The 21,164-nt window shown below is 41.6% G+C and overlaps 1 protein-coding gene and 1 pseudogene across 6 annotated transcripts in view; one reads left to right on the forward strand and one right to left on the reverse strand.

The window, feature by feature from the left end:
- Window positions 1–3,075, reverse strand: part of LOC147031836 (uncharacterized) — a 3,220-nt pseudogene extending 145 nt beyond the window's left edge.
- The window catches only part of LOC147031835 (ATP-dependent RNA helicase DHX29-like), a 186,339-nt gene that overhangs the window by 39,063 nt on the left and 126,112 nt on the right, over window positions 1–21,164 (forward strand). For all 6 annotated transcript variants that reach the window (XR_015054646.1, XR_015054647.1, XR_015054648.1 and 3 more), the window contains 2 exons: window positions 8,451–8,580; window positions 13,091–13,218. Coding sequence is in view for 3 of the 6 variants with exons in the window: in XM_085868169.1 (XP_085724295.1) it covers window positions 8,451–8,580; window positions 13,091–13,218 (258 nt within the window). In the remaining 3 variants the exon portion in view is untranslated. The remainder of the gene's footprint in view (window positions 1–8,450; window positions 8,581–13,090; window positions 13,219–21,164) is intronic.

Here is a 21,164-nt window from a genome sequence, read left to right on the forward strand (position 1 = left end):
GAGAGAAGGCCTGGTTTGGATGGCTTTGTCATTAGAGTAGCTTGCAGGTACAGTGGGGAGAACAAGTATTTGATACACTGCCGATTTTGCAGGTTTTCCCACTTGCGAAGCACGTAGAGGTCTGTAATTTTTATCATCGGTACACTTCAACTGTGAAAGGCAGAATCCAAAACAAAAATCCTGAAAATCACATTGTATGATTTTAAAATAATTAATTTGCATTTTATTGCATGAAATAAGTATTTGATCACCTACCAACCAGTAAGAATTCCAGCTCTCACAGACCTGTTAATTTTGTCTTTAAGAAGCCCTCCCATTCTCCACTCATTACCTGTATTAACTGCACCTGTTTGAACTCGTTATCTGCATAAAAGACAGCTGTCCACACTCAATCAATCAGACTCCAACCTCTCCACAATGGGCAAGACCAGAGAGCTGTCTAAGGACATCAGGGACAAAATTGTAGACTTGCACAAGGCTGGGATGGGCTACAGGACAATAGGCAAGCAGCTTGGTGAGAAGGCAACAACTGTTGGCGCAATTATTAGAAAATGGAAGAAGTTCAAGATAACAGTCAATCTCCATCGGTCTGGGGCTCCATGCAAGATCTCACCTCGTGGAGCCTCAATGATCATGAGAAAGGTGAGGGATCAGCCCAGAACTACACGGCAGGACCTGGTCAATGACCTGAAGAGAGCTGGGACCACAGTATCAAAGAAAACCATAAGTAACACACTACGCCGTCATGGATTAAAATCCTGCAGCGCACACAAGGTCCCTCTGCTCAAGCCAGCGCATGTCCAGGCCCGTCTGAAGTTTGCCAATGACCATCTGGATGATCCAGAGGAGGAATGGGAGAAGGTCACGTGGTCTGATGAGACCAAAATAGAGCTTTTTGGTTTAAACTCCACTTGCCGTGTTTGGAGGAAGAAGAAGGATGAGTACAACCCCAAGAACACCATCCTAACCATGAAGCATAGAGGTGGAAACATCATTCTTTGGGGATGCTTTTCTGCAAAGGGGACAGGACGACCGCACCGTATTGAGGGGAGGATGGATGGGACCATGTATCGTGAGATCTTGGCCAACAACCTCTTTACCTCAACAAGAGCATTGAAGATGTGGCGTGGCTGGGTCTTCCAGCATGACAATGACCCGAAACACACAGCCAGGGCAACTAAGGAGTGGCTCCGTAAGAAGCATCTCAAGGTCCTGGAGTGGCATCGCCAGTCTCCAGACCTGAACCCAATAGAAAATCTTTGGAGGGAGCTGAAAGTCTGTGTTTCCCAGCGACAGCCCCGAAACCTGAAGGATCTGGAGAAGATCTGTATGGAGGAGTGAGCCAAAATCCCTGCTGCAGTCTGTGCAAACCTGGTTAAGTACTACAGGAAACGTCTCATCTCTGTAATTGCAAACAAAGGTTTCTGTACCAAATATTAAGTTCTGTTTTTCTGATGTATCAAATACTTATTTCATGCAATAAAATGCAAATTAATTATTTAAAAATCATACAATGTGATTTTCAGGATTTTTATTTTAGATTCCATCTTTCACAGTTGAAGTGTACCTGTGATAAAAATTACAGACCTCTGCGTGCTTTGTAAGTGGGAAATCCTGCAAAATCGGCTGTGTATCAAATACTTGTTCTCCCCACTGTATCTTTTCTTGGTATTCCTACCAAAGTCTGTAGGATCCGGCAGCAACGGATTTGCCAGCGTGGCACGTTTCCAAAGTAACATTTGGTACAGAGCCCTCATGATGTGAAATTGAAATGAGTCGCTGGTCGGTGGCAATGATCGGAGGTCAGATTTCTTTGTTTGAAACAGATGACATCGTAGCTCATCCATAGATCCAGAGAAGTCCTTTTTCCCATATCGTGCGTAGATGTATTTCTGTGCGGACTCTGATATGGCTTCTGATATTTCAACATGCTCATGCTCATCAGGAATTCCATACGGTGCAACTGATTCAAGGATCTTTCCACAGTCCAATGCCACTTTCAATGCACGCTTTTTTCCACAATGGAAAGTGTAGCTGACTGTGTCACAGCCGGTGATGCCGAGAGTAAAGATGAACTTATGGTATTTGTATAATTGCTTGTCAGAAATCTGGAAATAACATGGCATGGAACGAAGATGTTCTGCTTCTGCATCCAGAGTTCCTCTAAGCCTTGCACCCTCAAAACATGGTAGATGCCCATCATCAAGATATCTGTGTCTGTGGCTTAGATGATTACCCTCTTGCATCCTTGTTCCTTTGCTGAATATGCAATGTGAGCAAAGATTCGTGTATCAGCCTCCTCGTGTTCATCACATCCCAAGCAGTCAAGTTCCGACGTCCCATGATTTGTCAACATCGTGGCTGGTCCCTGAGTCATGCCTCCCAGTATCAAGGTGCATCCCACTGGTATTCCCTGGTGATTTGTCATACATGTCGTTGAAAGGTACTGTTGGAGATGTTCCTTGTTTTGTGGTTTGAGACAAAACCCTTCCATGATGGGAGCTGTAGGTTGTCATGAGGCATGAAGGTTTTGGTCTTCTTTGCCGTTTTGCTTCTTTGCATTCTCTCCTCAATCTTCAAGCTTTTCTGAGGGATAACATCATAGCGATCACCAACAACATGGACAATCTGACAATCCTTTGGTCTAAGACGCAAGATCTTTTCAAGGCACTTTGCTGATAGCTCTTCGAATGTAGTGCTCCCAAGTTCCTGATAGCGCTGAATGAAGGCCATAAGGTCAATGAAATAGCCTGTCCCTGACTCTACATTTGGCAGTTGCTCAAGTTCCTTCCATTGAGATCCAATCGTGGCCTTAAGCATTGTGGCATAATCAGACTTGTTGCCCTTTCTCATTGAGAAACCCGATGGATGTAGCTCGTCTGGTGTGAAAAGTGAACTGGGATATTCTGCCCACTCGTGTGAAAAGGCGTCAACTTTCTCTTTATGTGCTAGGCTTTCAGCAAAGCAGAGGTTGTGGACGACAGAACTCTCTTCAATGTACAGTTGTTTCGTTTGCTGAAGTGTTGATTTCTTTTTCGCCTTTTCAACGAACATCTTCAGTCTAACAGGCTCAACTTTTACTGAGGGGGGAGGTGGGGGGGGGAAGGGGAGGTCAACAATTCAAAACTTTATTCCATTATACCCATTTATTTACAGAGCATGATAACATGTATAGGCCTACTACTAGTAACATAACAATGATGTTACAATTAACATCAGACATGGCAAGAGTAGACATTTTTGTCAGATAAACAATGAACTGAATGCCTCTGTCCTAATGAGCTTCCGTAGATTTCATGAAAAAACACATGATTCATGAAGCCCAGATGTAGTCTACAATTGGCACAGCAAATCTATGATTACATGACTTCAATTTCTACTTTACATTTCTAGGCCAGCTGCGTAATCTCCTTGCATGCCTTAGGCCTACATGATCAGAGTTTGCAAGGCCCTTGGGTGTTTGGTTATCTTGGCTTCAAGTTCAAAGTAAGAGATGACACGCTTGAAGGCCCAACATCCCTAATCTGTGCATCTAACTCAAGATTCTGATCATCTAACTCAAGATTCATGGTGTTTGTATTGTTAAACAAATTACCTTAAACTTCCTCTATTATTATGTATCATCAGTTCAATATAATTTTGATGATGTTATTGGATATGATGGATTAAAATCCTTCTGAATTTTCCTGTTGCATGGCTGAAGGTCATGAGGAGATCAATTTTACACCTCCAATTAATGAAGAGCTCTTTGTTTTTAAAAAGTATGGTGTCTCATTGGGACAGCAAATTCTAACTTGGGTTAAAATGATATTGTAGGCATAAAACTTACCTTTAGCCAAAGTAAATGGTAAAACAGGTTGAAATTGATCAATTGATACCTTCTGACAATGTCTAGTCATGTTTTGGTCAAGTAATTAGCGAATAATAACTTTTATGAGAAAAAGCCGACTTTTGCCATTTTTGCGATTCTGCTCATAGACATAAAGGGGTTAATTCCCAAATTCTCTGTATCCACCTAACATGGCTTGATTATCAAAAACTTTGTTATATAGTACTCTTAAATTTGTGTTTGTGTCATTCATTTATATTTATTGCTTTGGGTACAGCAGTTCCATTTATACCCACGGCCACTAGATTTTCACCTGACCCTTCTGAGCGTGACCTTTTGACCCCTCAACCTGCATTCAGTGACCCCATCAAAATGTTTCTCATACCAAATTGTAGCCCAGCCCAAACCCTTTCTTCTGATACCTAAAATGTTGGTAAACAACAATAGGAACATGTTGAAATAATGAATTCCATTTTTTCCTACCCCTAATTTTTGGGCCAAATTTCGTCATGGTGACACATGATAAATCGAGCCAGATGAGCACTTTCGCAAGAGAGTTGGCCGAGCAGGCCATCCCAGTCATGTGCGCCAAGGTCCAATCTACCAAAAAAAATCTCGAACAAAAGTATGTTCTTTCATGACGACCTCAATCTCTTTTTAAGCACATTTCTGCACCTTGGCACCCCTACTAACAGCCAGAGGTACTCCTGGTGTTTTGGAGGGATGAGAGCAGTACACAGATGGTGGGAAATGGAGTTCATGATGTAAACTGCAACTTCACCACATGGACAGGGTCCTGGCCCGTCGAAACAGAAAAGACAGTGGTTGAGGTGAGGCAGAGGAAAATCCTGTGGGAGGAGTGATTCTATATAGCAGAGAATGCCAGTTTTAGCAGCAGCAGCTTGGAGTTGAGACGTCTGTTAGATTGGAGAGCAGGCCTCAGATGTTGAAGGTCTATATAGTTAGGGACAGGAGGAGGATGTAGCGTTGGCAGGGTTGGGAAATGTGGAGATGATGCGGGGAAATGGGTGAAGAGTGTGTGGTTGTGTGGTGGGTGCATGGCATGGTGCGAGAGTAAGGGCAGGAAGACCCAGAGCGGATACAGTAGGCCATGCAGGATGTTCCTCAAATGCATAATCTAATAAAGGATAAATCAATATTAACTTTCCCCAAATAAGTTATCTTTAATCAATCTGTGCTGGTGGGCAGTATTTAAAAAGAGACCGGTATCGGCTTGTGTACGTCATGCTGGTTTTAATTGGTTGGAGTAAGCACGTACTGCATGGTGCGCATGCACTGAAAATGTACCACTTATGCGTGAGTTCTGATACGGATAGACATTTCTACTGCAGTGCTGTGTTGCTTCAACTTCTCTTCTTCAAAACAGTGAAATTTAAAGGGAAGAAAACTTTATTACCTCCGCCATCGAAGGTGAAGGAGGTGATGTTTTCACCCCTTTCTGTTTGTCTGTTTGTTACTTACAAAATCGAAGATTTTTCAAGTTTTTTTTGCTCAGTTGATTTTGTTATTCTGTCTGTTTGTTTGTTTGTTTGTTTGTCTGTCTGTCTGTATCACCTCCAGGTCACAATTTTAAAGCAATCTTCACGAAATTTCAGCACATGATAGTTTGGCATCAGGAAGAGGCCTATTGTTTTGAAGGTCAAAAGGTCAACATAGGCCCAAGGTCAACAACTTAAGTGAGATTTCTAAATTTTAATCCAATTGACTTGAAAGTTGAAGAGGATTTATATTTGGTCATTGAATTCAACCGCCATTTATTTTTTCGATCAAATTTGTTTTATGGATTTTGCAAATATCGTGCTCTGCACAATGCAGTCTTCTTGTTACTTGACGAAATCTACGATTTTGTCAAGTATGTTGGTCGGTTGAGTTTGTTTGTTTGTGTGTACGTCTCGCTCTACAGGTCGCATTTCGAGTCGGAATGTCATGGAACTTCACCAATGGACTTATTGGCCACCAGAATAGAACGCTACAACTTTTGGCATGTCAAGGTCAGGAAAAATTCCTGAAAATCGAGAAAATCCGTATCTTTTAGCATGGGCCGATTTTCAAAAATTCATGTCTCCGCCAAATCTTAACGGATTCCTTTCAAATTTGAAACACGGACGTAGGGGGGGGGGAGTATCTTTGACTGGATTAAAAATTGGTCACATCCGTTACGGATTACGGAGGTGACAGGTATTTTAATTTATTTTTTTTGTTTTTTACTTGACGAAATCTACGATTTTGTCAAGTATGTTGGTCGGTTCAGTTTGTGAGTTTGTTTGTTTGTGTGTACCTCTCGCTCTGCAGGTCTCATTTCGAGTCGGAATGTCATGGAACTTCACCAATGGACTTATTGGCCACCAGAATAGAACCCTATAACTTTTGGCATGTCAAGGTCAAAGGTCAAGGTCAGGAAAAATTCCTGAAAATCGCGAAAATCCGTATCTTTTAGCATGAGCCGATTTTCAAAAATTCATGTCTCCGCCAAATCTTAACGGATTACTTTCAAATTTGAAACACGGACGTAGGAGGGGAGAATCTTTGATTGGATTAAAAATTGGTCACATCCGTTACGAATTACGGAGGTGACAGGTATTTTAATTTAACATGGTAAGTGCTATTTACGGTTTTTCATGGTAGTCATGGTCACTTATGAATTTCGTCAAGTCCTGGCCCTATGGACCATTTTTATTTGTTTGTCTGTTTGTTTGTGTGCAGGACATCTCAAAAAGTTGTGGACTGATCCGGATGAAATTTTGTGGACAGGTTCGGTGTGTGACAAGGACAAACTGATTCGATTTTGGTGAAGATCCGGATCCGACGACAAGAATATTTAAAGTGATTCTTTATCATCGAGAGATTCGGGCTAAACTAATATATAGCATGATATCTCAAAAAGTTGTGATCAGATTCGCATGAAAATTGGTGGACATGTTGGGTGTGTAGCAAGGACGAATCGATTCGATTTTTGTGAAGATCCGGATCTGTGTACGAGAATTATTTAATTTCAAACGTGATTCTTCACCTTTGATAGGACCAAAAACGATGTAGTGCTGTATAGCATGACATTTTAAAAATGTATTCGGCCCGATATGTTCTCATGGATCAGGCATTGCGTGGCGGAGGTATGCGCTCTACCGAGTGCCCTTCTAGTTGTCATTGTTCATTGGAGATGAATGTGTAATTAGAGTGCCAAGTGTCCTCGAAAGGCGGACATCCGAACTGCAGGCATCATCATTACGGACTGCGAGATAATCCGAATCCCCCCCCCCCCCCGGGCCCCCATAAGGCCTTTCGTGTTTATCCATTCAGACCAACTTGATGAATGATAAACTCCGGAAGGGAGTAATGCAGGATGTGATTAATATTTAGATTTATATCTATTTAGCTAGGAATTCCGACGAATTCGGAGGCCATTCTGCCCATCATGCCTGCGCTATACCAACACCAGGGGTGTGTTCCATTAGCAAGTGGCTTGCTTCATTTAAAACGTTCAAACAAGTACTCCAAAGCACTCCAATCGACACTGCTTCACAACATGGCGGTCACCATGTAAACAATTCTATCTGGACCGTCATTTTACTCGATCCTCATGTGACAACTTGCCCAAACAAATGTATTGTGTTAGCCGCAAATACAGAGTACAAGAAAGAGGGAAAGAAAGATAAGGAAATGGGGAGTGTGGCATACTACAGAAAGAGAAAGAAATGGGGAGTGTGGCATGCTTCCCCCCTCCCCTCCCCCCACTTTTAAGTAGCGATCGACACCCATGCCACTGATAGGCTGGATCTCCATCTGGACTTGAACCAAAATCTAATTTCCTTATCAAAAATGCTTTTGTCACCGACCCAACGCATCCACCAATTTTGTCATAATCCACCCACAACTTTTTGAAATATCATTTTTGGCCCAATCTCTTAATGGTGAAGAATATCCCTATCCCTTGAAAAAATTTTTTTTTTAAACTTGCATCTGTATCCAGATTCAGATCTTCAACAAAATCAAATTGATTCGTCCTTGTCAAACACCCAACCTGTCCACCAAGTTTCGTCCAAATCCATCCATAACTTTTTGAAATATCATTTTTGGCCCGATCACTCAGTGGTGAAAAATCACTTGAAAAATTCTGCTGTCTGGGTCCGGATTTACATCTTCACCAAAATCGAATCAATTTGCCCTAGTCAGACATACAACCTGTCCACCAAGTTTTGTCAAAGGCCCTCCATAACATTTTGAGATATCCTGCTCACAGACAGGCAAGCAAGTAAACAGGCAGTGGTGAAAACATAAACTCTGTCTACTTTTGGTGGCGGAGGTAACGATACCATCAAAACCTGTGATAAGAGTGCTTTAAAAAACTTTTACAATGAAAAGTTTAAGGAAGAAGTTGGAATGATGGTGGGAAGAGTGATGGAAAGAATGATGAATCTGTAATGAGGGTGAGGGGTTAAGTTAAATGGGTGAGGCCAATACAATGCCACGAAAGTCGTAGAATTTTTGTCTTTGTTCTGAACATCATAAGCCATTGTTTCAGATGGGATGGCCAACCGGTTTGTTTATTTATTTGTTTGATTTTATTTTTTGTAATCCCTATTTTACTTTTTCGATTTCCCAGGATGTGTATCAGTCATTGCATGCAACAGGCTTCATCCACGAGCACATAGATACTGCCATGACAGCTACGTTGGCTTACGGGGGTGATCTGCGTACTGCACTTGATTGGCTCTGCCTAAATCTACCTGATGGTACGCCATTCACCAAGTCACTTCTGCTTTTTGAAATTGTTAAATGTTTGTATAGTATGTTGGATTTTGAGCGAATAGCTACGATGACCAATTGCTTTATTAAGGCTATTGATTGATGTTTGATTGAACATCAGCTCGTACTAATGTGGCATAATAAAATTCAGTTCCCCACTTCCTTGAATCCATTTGAATCAAAAAGAAAAAAATTGCAATTGGTCATTGTCGCTTTGCTACAAGGGAAAAATGACTGAGCAATTAAAACGCATGTCATTAATGGATTTTTATCTATCCTGGCTGCGATAAAATATAATTGGCCATATATTTATTTTGTAGAAACACTAGTATGGTGGACTTTTTGCCCCTTCCATCCTGTGTCCAGACCTTGTCCAAAATGCCCTTCATTTTTTGACCTGAGGTCAAAGGACAGGTTATTGAGCACCACTTCCATACAATCGTTTCAGTATTTTGGTGTGTGGCAAAAAGTATTTTAGGAAGTGACTACATGCACCATCTTGCTTGCTTTTTCAACAGCTTCATTAAAATTGGTCTTGAAGACTTTTTTGTTTTGATGAGAGTCTTATTATTTTATGTAGAATGCCATTTTTATGCCTCCGCACCAAGGGTGCCGGAGGCATTATGTTTCCGGGTTGTCCGTCCGGATTTTCGTTTACGCGATAATTCAAGAAGCAAATTGTAGAATGTCATCAAACTTGGTAGAAAGGTAAATTAAGACGGGGCAATTAAGTGATTAGATTTTGGGCCAGATGTGATATAGGTCAAGGGTCTATGGTCAAGGTCAAACTCTGAAATTTTACTGTTTATGCCCTAACTCAAGAAATATTGGACAGAATTTCATCAAATTTTGTACGAACGTAAAGTTAGATAGGGCAATTAACTGATTAGATTTTGGGCCAGATATGGTAAAGGTCAAGGGTCAAATTTGTCAATACTCAAGTGTTTGTGCAGGAGAGCGGAGGCATACCCGTCGACTGCGCGCAGTCGAATTACTCTAGTTGAGAAATGAAGCCATCACCAACTAGTACAAGGCAAGGCAGCTCAGCTTCAACGTTTCAAACCAGTGATCTTAATCTGGGATTGTACAGGCACTGTATATCTGGTGTTGTGTCCTCCAAGGGGAGAGGGAGACTACCATCAGCAGATGGTGAGACTCAACATCATTTTAATCTTTGCCTTGCATGTATTAATCTTATTGTTTATATCTTGTTTTATTCAAATAATTGTCATTGCCTCATTCATATCAGGATTTATAGGTGTGCGGAGTTTAATAAAAATCATCCTTTGTTCAACATTGTTTGTTTGTTCAACAAAACTGTGAGCAATGATAACATTTTGTGACCATTTAAAAATACACTACATGGCAAAAAGTATGTGGACACCCCTTCTAATTGGTGGATTCAGCTATTTCAGCCACACCCATTGCTGACAGGTGTATAAAATCAAGCACACAACCATGCATTCTCCATAGACAAACATTGGCAGTAGAATGGGCGGAACTGAAGAGCTGTGACTTTCAACGTGGCTCCGTCATAGGATACCACCTTTACAAGTCAGTTTGTGAAATTTTTGCCCTGCTACACACTGCTAGAGTTGCCCCGGTCAACTGTAAGTGCTGTTATTGTGAAGTGGAAATGTCTAGGAGCAACAACTCAGCCACGAAGTGGTCGGGCACACAAGCTCACAGAACGGGACTACTGAGTACTGAAGCATGTAGCGCAGAAAAATCGGCTGTCGGTTGCAACACTCACTACCGAGTTACAAACTGACTCTGGAAGTCACGTCGGCACAAGCACTGTTCGTCGACAGCTTCATGAAATGGGTTTCCATGGCCGAGCGGCCACTCACAAGCCTAAGATCACCATGTACAATGCCAAGCGTCAGCTGGAGTGTAAAGCTCACCGCCATTGGATTCTGGAGCAGTGGAAACGCGTTCTCTGGAGTGATGAATCACGCCTCACCATCTGGCAGTTTGGTGGATGCCAGGAGAATGCTACTTGCCTGAATGCATAGTGCCAACTGTAGAGTTTGGTGGAGGAGGAATAATGGTCTGGGGCTGTTTTTCATGGTTCGGGCTAGACCCCTAACGCTACTGCACACAACGACATTCTAGATGATTCTGTGCTGCCAACGTGGCAACAGTTTGGGGAGGGTCCTTTCCTCTTTCAGCATGACAATGCCCCCATGCACAGAGTGAGGTCCATACAGAAATGGTTTGTCGAGATCAGTGTGGAAGAACTTGACTGGCCTGCACAGAGCCCTGACCTGAACCCTATCGAACACCTTTGGCATGAATTGGAACGCCGACTACGAGCCAGACCTAATCACCCATCAGTGCTGTTGTGGCTGAATGGAAGCAAATCCCCACAGCATTGTTCCAACATGTAATGGAAAGCCTTCCCAGAAGAGTGGAGGCCATTATAACAGCAAAGGGGGACCAACTCCATATCAATGCCCATGATTTTGGAATGAGATGTTGGACGAGCAGGTGTGCCCTTGCTTTTGGCCATGTAGTGTATATATTAAATGACACCATATTGTATTTCTGTTTGTTTAACTCGTATTACTGTTATAGTTTCATCGAGTGATAATATTGCAATTGCATTGTTTTGAGCAGCTGTGGCACTTCCCTCAAATTGTCCAAATGTTGAACAGATACATAACTGCTAACTCGTCTGGATTATTCAGAACTCCAAATTTTATGTAGCGATGATCATGATAATTACTGTACACTAGATTATAGCAAAATGTTGGTCATGGAAAATGTTTAACTTTACTCAAATTGAAGCTGAATAGAATAGCTATGATGGCTCATCACTTGTGTTTTTATGGTTTTGTGTTAATATTATGCGATTGATATCTGGTTAGCCATCCAGTGAGTGTTTGAATGTTGATAGTTGATCATGTGACATAGCAAGGTATCACAAGCATTGCTGATAATAACACACACACACACACACACACACACACACACACACACACACACACACACACACACACACACACACACACACACACACACACACACACATATACACATATACACATATACGCATATTCACATATACACATATACACATATACACATATACACATATACACATACACACACACACACACACACACACACACACACACACACACACACACACACACACACACACACACACACACACACACACACACATCAAAATATCACCTCTTAACTGTTAAAGTGCTATTAACCCATGTGCCAAACCAACTCTTGCTATGAATGTCCTGACTCATGGAGGCACTTGCCACACATCCACCCTGATTAGGCAGCTATTACACAATTACTGACATTACTGAACTGCAGTCAGGAAAGAAGATTTTAAGATGTTAAAGTATTAAAGTTGAAATGCAACATCAGGATTGGTTGCACTCTGTGAAAGACACAGAACCCCTCCTCCCTCCACTAACCCCCCACCCCCCTCGCCTTCATACTGCTAAATACAGTGGCAGCTACTATACTGCTATCCATAGTTTTAGTGAGCTTGAAGGTTATAGAAGCTTTTGTGGCAACACAACCTCATCCCACTGCACCTCAGGAGAGGCATCAATTAGCAGACACATTTCTAGCTTGCTGCTATCATCAGCATGGAGTGAAATTTTTTCCTATGACGGTTGAGCTGGCAACCCGTCCCATAAAGGATAATAACCAAATATCCATCTCTCAAACATCTGTTATGTAGTTATATGTAGTCAAACATCTGTTATGCATGTCTGTCTGTTATGTAGACATGAACCCATGTGCTACATCAGCACTTTGTGTACAGGTCCTGGCCAATGGGAGACACCTGCCAGACATTCTCCCGGTTTTTACAATATCTACAAAGTGGCCACACAATCCCGATGCATGCAGTTACAATTTATCTGTATGCTTCCCTCCATTCTCTGCACAAAGATGACTTTTTTTTTCCATGTTCTTCTGGACATATTCCATGTTGAGTGTTAGAGGTCAAAAAAGCAGCCCCTGACAGCTGCCTCATCCCTAATTGAAACCCAGATGATGAGGGATGTAATTCACAGTGGATATGTGGACAAAAGCTTAAACAAATAGTTTATCATCTGACTGGACCAGCACCAAAAATTTAGGTTCCAGATTTTGATAATTTCCTCCACCATCGAAGGTGGATGGACGGAGGTTATGTATTCACCCCTGTATGTTTGTTTGTCTGTCTTTCGCATATTAATATATGATGTGGATTGGCTAACCAAAGAAAACATTATCAAAATGAAAGTAGCAAGTTTTCAGCTTTTGCCGTAATATTCATGTCATTTGATATTGATTTCAGCTATTCTGATGAATGATTGGTGTTGATGTTGTTTTGCTCAATTTGGCATCTTTATTTTTGTGGACATGGCTCACCTGTTCATGAAGCCAGGATCCATCACTGCTGAACAATCTTTCAAAACCTTGAACTGTGATAAGTACAAAAAAAGTGACTTACTTCATATTCCGATGCATCCACAGATTCGCTCCCTGAAGGCTTGGTCCATGAGCTAACTGTCCGTCAGCCAAACCCCTCTCCTTTGGTTGAAGCTGCGAGCTCAAGTAAGCTGGTACAAGAACAGGAAACTCAGAAGAAAGGGAAGACCAAGGTGTGTGGTTGCAGTTGGTGCTCTTTGTTTATTCTGACTATGTGTAATCCAGCAGTTAATTGAACAAAAAATTGTTGATTCCATTTCAAAGAATCAAATTAGTTTCCACTCTCCCAAGGTGGCTTAATTTATTGATGGACAGATTAAAAAAAAAATTTCCTTTCTTAGAAAAGCATTGTGGGCCTTTTTCCACATTTTATCGCAGGATAATTGTGCTCATCTCTTCGATGTTTACCCATGTTAAAGATCGGTAAAATGTTTCACCTTTTGAAGGCGGTTTTGTCATGCCAAATCTATCGAAAGGTTGTGAGATAACATGCAAATGCATCATCTGGTGTCACTCGATCTTCAGTAGTTCTCTTCCACTGGAAGCAATTTAGGTTCCCGAGGATCAAATTTATTGAACGAAAGAAAAGAAAAAGGATGAGAAATGTTACTCGATCGTGAAAACCAAAATGCGTGACAACGCCTGGTCAATTTGAGGCACAAAAATAGGCTATTTCTCTGATTTACTTTATGAGACCTGGAAGAATAAGAATTATGGAAATACAGCCATCAGCACTTTGCTTCAACCAGGCACACATATAATGTGAGGTACCTAAGCAAATGGCACAATAGGATGTTTAACGCTGGCCGTGTGTTGTGTAGGTCATTTATGTTGTTTGATAAAATATTGTTGTGAATCTGGAAGCCATGAGCACACAACATTCAGGTTCCTATAGCTCAGTTATATCGATGAGTGAATGTGGTCGATCAGAGACCGAAATGTGGTCAATATCGATAAGAGACAGATAGCTCCCTTTCCCTAGTCTCATGGGTGAATAAATGTTCATGAGCTGTGAAGTTATTTTAATAGTCAGGGTTTCCTTTTATTTTTGCAACACCAACGAAAACCCTCTGCTCCTCTCCACGCGCTCGCTTGGGCACTCCAAGTCATGGAATGCGACATGCCCCGCCCACCGATTCGCTTGGCGGCTCGCCGAGTAGGGGAAAGGTCGAGCCCCACCCATCGGGACACGCTGGAGCGAGCTGCGCCTGAGAGGTATAAAAAGAGAACGAAGAGCACAGAGAGTAGTTGGTGGTTGGTGTTGGGTTGGTGGTTGTTTGGTTGAATCTACTCGAGCGGGTTGCGAAGGATCGGCGACTCGTCTTCACCAGCACGTGTTCTGGGGCGCGTGAGGATCCGCCGGAGCTCGGGAGGCTGATCGCGGCTCGCCGGTGTCTGGATTCGGCTCGCCTCTCGCTGGTGCTCGGTTCGATTCAGCTCGAAGAACACATGAGGGGGACAGGTCCGAGGCAGGTTCTGGTCTTCAGCTCGCCTCTCCATAAGAGCTGGAGGCCTCAATAAAGACCGCTTTGGATCCGTTTCTTTGGGTGTGCGTGTGTGTTTGTGGCGCCAGTATAGTAAGTAGTAATTGTATAAGTGCCTTGCTGTACATACGTGCCTTTTATTATTCGGATAGCTCTGCTTCTTACGTGCCCCCCTGCTCCATTATAAATAAACCCATGTGTTAAATGTATCGGTTCGTCCTCATCCTTTCTTTTATTGGTTTAACACGCTGCGTGTTGGAGAATTAGCCAGGCTGTTGCCGCTGTAAAGGGACATTTGGACGGACGAAAGCTAGGTTATTATCCGCTCGGGTCGCACACGGTTCGAGTACGCTAGCGACTCGTTCCATAAGAGCATCGTCGAGGGTGAATTTCCCTGGTAGTTTGGACGACGTGGGTATTTAGGTAAATTGAAATTGGCAATCGACCCTACCCCACGTGGTCTATCTATTGGCGAACTTCGGTCCGATAACGGACCCGTCAGCTGCGGAGTTATCCGGGGTGACGACATATAAATTCCGGGTGATCGGTGGAGCCGACCCGCAACTCCATATAGCGGTCGTGCTCGTCGCCGATACCCGGCCCCGTAACAATATAACTGAATGTGACGTATTGATAATAAAAAATGTATAAATGTACGATTGTTATCATCCATTGAACTCGCGGCTGATTTTGGTGCTCTAAATCAATCTATTATTGAAGTGTGACTTCAAACTATGCCCAGCAGGACTTTAAGTTCCGAACAGCTTGGTGGTGGTGTTGGGGTAGGGGTGAGCACTGATTAATTATCCCAGTCTCAACAGAGGTGTTGTGGTACAAGAAAGACTTGAGAAACGATCTTCAACATTAATACCTCCCACATTATAGTTTTATTCACAAGCTAAAAAAGGGATGGGGGGGGGGCAGAAGCAATGTTCTTTTGAGTGCTAATGACAGCAAAGGGGGAGGGATTAAAATGTTTCAGAAAAGTGATGCAGTCTATTGTGGTTAATAATATTTGTGGGCTAATGGGTTTCACTGATACAATTTTTTTTTTTTTGCTTATTAACAACTACATGCTGTTTATTTTAAAACAAGAAAAAGAGAAATCAGATTGCAGACCTTTACCAGGACTTGTTTTGTGTACTGGTGTGTTACGTAATTAATCTATGAGACTTAACTAGAACTGCCACTTTATAACTGCTGGCAGTGATGACTGGGTACCAAGACGTCCCGCTTTGATGCAACCCTGCTTTGATCGGACACCTGACCCTGACCCATGACGTTTATTATTATTAGGGTACCCTGTGAGTACAGGGTACCCTATTGTTTTCCTTCTGTTTATTAGGGTACCCTGTGAGTACAGGGTACCCTATTGTTTTTCTTATGTTTATTATTAGGGTACCCTGTGAGTACAGGGTACCCTATTGTTTTTCTTATGTTTATTAGGGTACCCTGTGAGTACAGGGTACCCTATTGTTTTTCTTCTGTTTATTATTACGCATTATTATTATTATTCTTCCGCCGGTATTTTGCACCCTTTTTCGCTTTAAAAATCATTTTCTCTGGAACACTAAGTCCGATCGACAGGAAATTTTCACCATAGTATGTATCTTTTTTGATAGCACAATCACGTTATAATTATGACGTCATTGGTCACGTGGTACGGTCGCCATCTTGAAAAAAGCGATAAACTTTGGACATCTGTATCTCGGAAACCGTGCAATGGAAAAAATTTTCGTTTGATACATTTTACTAAGCTCCCTATGGGGAACACGTGTGATTTTTCGTGACGTCATAGGTGAAGCGATATACCGGTGAAAATTCGTCAAGTAGAACGCCATATGGGAAAAATCTGAAAAATTCTGAGCATCATCTACGCCAAAAATCACTGACGAAAATGTTTTTTTTGACGTCATCGATGACGTAATTCGGCCGCCATCTTGTTTTTTAGTGTTTTTTTTTAAATCTTCTTCTCCAGAACGGCTATGCAGATTAAGGCGAAACTTTACACGCACATTCCCCCTGAGGTCCTCTTTCAAGTTTGTTAATTTGTTGTTGATACGTCACATGGTTTGGCGGCCATCTTGAAAAACCCTAAAACCTTCAAACATCTTCTTCTCCAGAAGCGCTGGTCCAATGAAGGCGAGATTTCAGAACTATATTCGTGACATGTATGCGATGCAAGTTTGTTAATTTCAAAGTGATAGGTCACATGGTTTGGCCGCCATGTTGGATTTAAGAAAAATATTAAATAAAGTTTTCTCTGGTATTTCATAAGCCATCGAAGCGAAAATTTGCAAGTGCCTTCCTCGCTCAAGTCTGCATACATGGTAAAAAATTTTACCTCAGAAGTCACATGGTTTGGCGGCCATCTTGGATAGAAAAATAGACTTTATCCGATTTACACAAAACTTCACACACTTGTTCGGGTCGACGATGGAAAGCAGAATTTAAATTCATGATATCCTCGGTCACAAGGTTCGGCAGCCATCTTGGATTGAAAATGAATAAATTTTAAAAATCTTCTTCTCCAGAAGGGCAAGACAGATGAAGACGAAACTTCACAGATATATTCCCCATGAGGTCCTTTCTCAAGTTTGTTAATTTGTTTTTGATCGGTCACATGGTTTGGCAGCCATCTTGAAAAAACCCGAAAACCTTCAAACATCTTCTTCTCCAGAAGCGTTGGCCCAATGAAGGGGAGATTTCAGAACTATATTCGGGACAGGAAGGCGATATAAGTTTGTTAATTTCGAATTGATAAGTCACATGGTTTGGCCGCCATCTTGGATTTCAGAAAAATATTAAATAATGTTTTCTCTGGAACCGCTTAACCAAACGAATCGAAAATTTGTAATTATCATCTAGCAGGCAGTATGCACGCTTGGTAAAAATTATGATGTCACACGTCACATGGTTTGGCGGCCATCTTGGATTGAAAAACGCACCTTTACCGATTAACACGAAACTTCACGTACGTGTTCCAATACCCAGTTGGAAGCAGAATATACATTTCTGATGTCATAGGTCACATGGTTCGTCAGCCATCTTGGATTGAAAAGCAATATCTTCAAACGTCTTTTTCTCTGAAACGGCTGAACAGATCCAGGCGAAACTCCACCACTATGACCGCCTCTCCATGACGAATAAAAAGTTCCCACCCCCTTTTGAGGTACGATGCAACGTTTGGCAGCCATATTGGATTGAAGGAAAAATATTAATTAATGTTTACTCTGGAACTACTGCATCAATAAATGTGAAACATCAAGTTTATGGTGGAACGCTCATGCGGAATGAGGGTTTGAAATTTCAACGCGATCGGGCCCAGGGTTTGGCAGCCATGTTGGTTTTAAGAAAAATATTAAATAATGTTTTCTCTGGAACTGCTTAACCTGGAGAAGCGAAAATTTGCAGTTATCATCCACCATCGTGTTTGCACACGTGGTGCAAATTATGACATCACAAGTCACATGGTTTGGCCGCCATCTTGGATTGAAGGATAAATATTAATTAATGTTTACTCTGGAACCGCTGCCTCTATATATGCGAAACTTCAGATTTATAATTCAGGTGACATGCGAAATAAAAGTTTAAAATTTCAACCTGATCGGTCACGCGGTTTGGGAGCCAGAATTATTTAATTATTTGAATCTGGAAGCCAGTAATAACGAAATTGAATGCTTTGTGCTGCCCGGTTCGTAACTCATCTGTTCCGTGCCGTCTCGAAGCAGGCCTGTGTTTGTATCACTATTAAATAATGTTTTCTCTGGCACCGCTTATCCTTTCAATGCCAAACTTTGCGACTGTCATCTGCAGAAAGTCCCATGTTGTATCAAAGGCGGACGGACTGGGTACCCGGTCATCACTGCCAGCAGTTATAAAGTGGCAGTTCTAGTTATTTATTAGGGTACCCTGTGAGTACAGGGTACCCTATTGTTTTTCTTCTGTTTATTATTATTATTATTATTTTTCTTTTTCCGCCGGCATTTTGCACCCTTTTTCGCTTTAAAAACCATTTTCTCTGGGATACTAAGTCCGATCGACACAAAATTTTCACCACAGTATGTATCTTTTTTGATAGCACAATCACGTTATAATTATGACGTCATTGGTCACGTGGTACGGTCGCCATCTTGAAAAAAGCGATAAACTTTGGACATCTGTATCTCGGAAACCGTGCAATGGAAAATTTTTTCGCTTGATACATTTTACTAAGCTCCCTATGGGGAACACGTGTGATTTTTCGTGACGTCATAGGTGAAGCGATATTCCAGTGAAAATTCGTCAAGTAGAACGCCATATAGGAAAAATCTGAAAAATTCTGAGCATCATCTACGCCTAAAATTGCTGCGGAAAATGTTTTTCTTGACGTCATCGATGACGTAATTCGGCCGCCATCTTGTTTTTTAGTGTTTTTAAAAAAATCTTCTTCTCCAGAAGGGCTGGACAGATTAAGGCGAAACTTTACAGGTACATTCCCCTGATGTCCTCTTTCAAGTTTGTTAATTTGTTGTTGATACGTCACATGGTTTGGCGGCCATCTTGAAAAACCCTAAAACCTTCAAACATCTTCTTCTCCAGAAGCGCTGGTCCCATGAAGGCGAGATTTCACAACTATATTCGGGACATGTATGCGATGCAAGTTTGTTAATTTCAAAGTGATAGGTCACATGGTTTGGCCGCCATGTTGGATTTAAGAAAAATATTAAATAATGTTTTCTCTGGTATTTCATAAGCCATCGAAGCGAAAATTTGCAATTGCCTTCCTCCCTCAAGTCTGCATACATGGTAAAAAATTTTTACCTCAGAAGTCACATGGTTTGGCGGCCATCTTGGATAGAAAAATAGACCTTATCCGATTTTCACGAAACTTCACACACTTGTTCGGGTCGACGATGGAAAGCAGAATTTAAATTTATGATATCATAGGTCACAAGGTTCGGCAGCCATCTTGGATTGAAAATGAATAAATTTTAAAAATCTTCTTCTCCAGAAGGGCAAGACAGATTAAGACGAAACTTCACAGATATATTCCCCATGAGATCCTTTCTCAAGTTTGTTAATTTCTTCTTGATCGGTCACATGGTTTGGCGGCCATCTTGAAAAAAACCCTAAAACCTTCAAACATCTTCTTCTCCAGAAGCGCTGGTCCACTGAAGGGGAGATTTCAGAACTATATTCGGGAGAGTAAGGCGATATAAGTTTGTTAATTTCGAATTGATAAGTCACATGGTTTGGCTGCCATCTTGGATTTAAGAAAAATATTAAATAATGTTTTCTCTGGAACCGCTTAACCAAACGAATCGAAAATTTGTAATTATCATCGAGAGGGCATTATGCACGCATGATAAAAATTATGACGTCACACGTCACATGGTTTGGCGGCCATCTTGGATAGAAAAACGCACCTTAACCGATTAACACGAAACTTCACAACCGTGTTCCAATACCCAGTTGGAAGCAGAATATAAATTTCTGATGTCATAGGTCACATGGTTCGTCAGCCATCTTGGATTGAAAAACAATATCTTCAAACGTCTTTTTCTCTGAAACGGCTGAACAGATCCAGGCGAAACTCGACCACTATGACCGCCTCCTTGACGAATAAAAAGTTCCAACCCCCTTTTGAGGTACGACGCAACGTTTGGCAGCCATATTGGATTGAAGGAAAAATATTAATTAATGTTTACTTGGTACTACTGCATCAATAAATGTGAAGCATCACCTTTATGGTGCAACAGTCATGCGGAATGAGGGTTTGAAATTTCAACGGGATCGGGCGCAGGGTTTGGCAGCCATGTTTGGTTTTAAGAAAAATATTAAATAATGTTTTCTCTGGAACTGCTTAACCTAGCGAAGCGAAAATTTGCACTTATCGTCTACAATTGTGTTTGCACATGTGGTGAAAATTATGACATCCAGAAGTCACATGGTTTGGCCGCCATCTTGGATTGAAGGATAAATATTAATTAATGTTTACTCTGGAACCGCTTCCTCTGTATATGCGAAACTTCACATTTATAATTCAGGTGACATGCGAAACAAAAGTTTAAAATTTCAACCTGATCGGTCACGCGGTTTGGGAGCCAGAATTATTTAATTATTTGAATCTAGAAGCCAGTAATAACGAAATTGAACGCTTTGTGCTGCCCGGTTCAGAACTCGTCTGTTCCGCGCCCTCTCGAAGCAGGCCTCTGTTTGTATCACTATTAAATAATGTTTTTCTCTGGCACCGCTTATCCTTTCAATGCGAAACTGCGACTGTCATCTGCAGAAAGTCCCATGTTGTATCAAAGGCCGACACGTCTGGGTACTCCGGTCATCACTGCCAGCAGTTATAAAGTGGCAGTTCTAGTTAGGGTACCCTGTGAGTACAGGGTACCCTATTGTTTTTCTTCTGTTTATTATTAGGTACCCTGTGAGTACAGGGTACCCTATTGTTTTTCTTCTGTTTATTATTATTATTATTATTTTTCTTTTTCCGCCGGCATTTTGCACCCTTTTTCGCTTTAAAAACCATTTTCTCTGGGATACTAAGTCCGATCGACACAAAATTTTCACCACAGTATGTATCTTTTTTGATAGCACAATCACGTTATAATTATGACGTCATTGGTCACGTGGTACGGTCGCCA

The sequence above is a fragment of the Eptatretus burgeri genome, chromosome 2, assembly GCF_056783735.1.
Source record: "Eptatretus burgeri isolate ZD-2024b chromosome 2, Ebu_testis_v1, whole genome shotgun sequence".
NCBI classification, from domain to species: domain Eukaryota; kingdom Metazoa; phylum Chordata; class Myxini; order Myxiniformes; family Myxinidae; genus Eptatretus; species Eptatretus burgeri.